Raw genomic sequence first — 2,724 nt, forward strand, 5'->3', positions numbered from 1 at the left:
TTTTTCTTTCCCTTTCTTTTCTCTCTGCCTCTTTCCTCCTTAGTCTTTCCATTTCTTTCTTCTCTACTTCTTCTCTCAGTCTTTCCATTTCTTTCTTCTCTGCTTCTTCTCTTTTTAGCCTTTCTTTTTCYTCCATCTCTAATCTTTTCAGTYTCTCCTTTTCCTTCTTCTCTTCTTCACGTCTCTTTAATCTTTCTTTTTCAATCTTGTCTGCCTCTTCTCTGTTAAGTCTTTCTTTTTCTTGCCTTTCAGCTTCTTCCAGCTCTTCTTTCTCCCTTTCAGCCTTTCTGCGGTTTTCCATTTCCTCTCTTTCTCGTCTCTCCATCTCCAGTTCTCTCTGTTTCTCTTGTTCGCTGGCCGCCAGTCTCAGACTTGCCACCAGGCCCAGTCCGTGCGTCATGTTTACTGCTCCCTGAGCTGGTTCAGCCTTGGGGACCTCGTCTTCAACCATCATCTGACTTTCTGCTGAGTCAGAGAAAGCTGCAGGAGGTAAAATGTCCACACCAGCAGAGTTTGGTGGCTCATTATCTGGCTCTGCGGTGCACCGGATCGTTGCATCGTCTTTTTGAAAACATGACTGTTCTTCTCTGTTTGTAAGTGGCTGTAGTTTATCGGCTGAAGGCTCCTGACTGGTACCATTTGATGCAGATGTGTGCAGCATGGAGGCCATTGTCTCATAGCTAAGAAGCAAAATATGACAGGAAAACTATGAGACACAGCTCACCCTGAAATGACCCAGCAACATGRCCAGAGCTGAACTCAGCGACAGAGAACCAGCCAGACATCATGCTTGATTAGTTTCCTTAGTAGACTTTGTTTTGGTGTGCTTCCAAAAAATGCTGTTTGAAGAACCCACAGGAAACATGGGTTTGTTTTTAATAGAGAAAACTGCTCTTTTGGTACAGCCAGGAGCAACCAAAATACTTTCCAAATGCTGTCAAAAGCTCCAATTCAAGAGGAAAATAACTAAATATGCAAGTTCTCTGCAACTAGCTGTCATTGAGCAACGTTYTCTCAGCAGAATAAGTGAATTTAACAACAGAACCAATGAAAATTAATCAGCAATGAAGCACTGAGATTATCTCTTATAGGTTTAGGAAAGCATATGGCATATTTCTGCATAAATATGATCAGATGTTTACAGAACAGCAAAACAGACAGTAATCAATTTGTAGTTAATTTCAGTTTAGAATTAGATGACTTTTTGTAGAAATGTCAATATTAATAATAGGAACAACTAGACTGCTTTCTCGTTTTGTCTTTGCTGTTTGTCTATGCAGCGGGGAAATTCATGACAACCTCAAAAAAGCATTTGTATTTTCTCAAATTGTGGTGAAAGGATCACTGCTGGTGCTTGGGCTACCTTTTGTGACACTAACATGTTGGCATCACTTATTTGAAAGACAATTACACACAAGTTACTGTGACAGCCAAAAAGAGAAGTAGTTGAAGTAATTTGAGTTTTGCTTCAGCTGSAACTTTGTATTAGGAAACAATTTMAAGTGGTTCCAGCCTGAAGTCAGACATTAAATCATGCCTAACTTGACTTTTTTCCATTTTAAAAGTTCAGACGTTCCCAAACCTAAATGTGAACTACTTTTATAATCTCTGTCAGGTTGGTGGTACTTTCAGGTTGTACTTTTTTTTATAAAAAGTTTGTAAAAGATTCAAGATGGTTTACCAAAGTAGACAATAACCCTGGTAAGGATGACACAGCAGTAAGAATATATCTCACTTGAACTAACATTTAAAATAAAACCATTTAAAATGTTATTTTCATTTCATCTCCAGTTTCCCATTGGCTACTCAGTTTTTCCCCATTAGCGCTGCTAGCATAAAAATACAGCATTCCCTACTATAAGGAGACTATGGTGTCTGAGATTTCCAAAAGGCGCCAAAYGTCTCCAAATCTGGCATGTTTGAAGACAGGTAAAGGTTGAACAGTAATCTATTSAGGCCTCCTGCTGTCTGCTTCGAGTCTTGCTCTCTCTCTTTCTCGCACATCACTAATACTGAAAATGAAGTAAAGCTGTGCTAGTGTTGTTTGCAGAYTTACATTTGAGCCAAGTTTGATGCAGTTTAAATCTGGTTTGGTTTCATAACTTGTTTCATAACTTCTTTAAACAGAAATCTGTTTAAAAAAGCTTCAAAAGCATTCAGTCACTATTGTTATTTCAGTCTGCAAAACGGCACACCTCAACAGGTAATCTGACCGCAGCAGCAGGCAGACTCACCCTCGGTGCAACACCCCAAACATCGCTGACATGAAGCCAGCAGATGTCTCCTTCTGCTCTTCTGCAATACACACATCATCCTCTGCACCTTTATGGGTGCTAACACACACAGAAAAACAAACATACACACTTATTTTACTTTGCAGATGAAATTCCTTCACTTATGAATGTCTACAGGTAGTACGGAAAGAAGWGCTTCAGTAACTCGCTGTTGTTAGGCGGCAGCACAGTGGAGCGATGTTAGTAAGTGCAGGTTTGCATCTGAATGCTATAAACCATCACTGACTCACCCCCCTACTACAACCTCTTCCTCCTCCTTCACTCCAGGACTCTCAGTACTTCCCGTCCCTCTTTGTGCTTCCGTCTCGGCTGTGGTCTCCTCCATAGCTGCCCACAGTTTGTTCTCTTCATGGCAAAGCGGCTCTTCAATGATCACAAGGTTCTCCTGATCAGCAGCTTTAGGTGGTTTCTCTTTGTCTTCTCCTTCCAG

At 40.8% G+C, this 2,724-nt stretch overlaps 1 protein-coding gene across 1 annotated transcript in view; it reads right to left on the reverse strand.

Annotated features, from left to right (window-relative positions):
- The window catches only part of LOC103475409 (trichohyalin-like), a 24,675-nt gene that overhangs the window by 9,402 nt on the left and 12,549 nt on the right, over positions 1-2,724 (reverse strand). Inside the window, exons 10-12 of the mRNA XM_017308491.1 lie at positions 2,525-2,679; positions 2,235-2,333; positions 68-680 (exon numbers count right to left, since the gene is read on the reverse strand). Of these exons, the coding sequence (XP_017163980.1) occupies positions 68-680; positions 2,235-2,333; positions 2,525-2,679 (867 nt within the window). The remainder of the gene's footprint in view (positions 1-67; positions 681-2,234; positions 2,334-2,524; positions 2,680-2,724) is intronic.

This window comes from Poecilia reticulata, linkage group LG14 (assembly GCF_000633615.1).
Source record: "Poecilia reticulata strain Guanapo linkage group LG14, Guppy_female_1.0+MT, whole genome shotgun sequence".
Classification (NCBI taxonomy): Eukaryota; Metazoa; Chordata; class Actinopteri; order Cyprinodontiformes; family Poeciliidae; genus Poecilia; species Poecilia reticulata.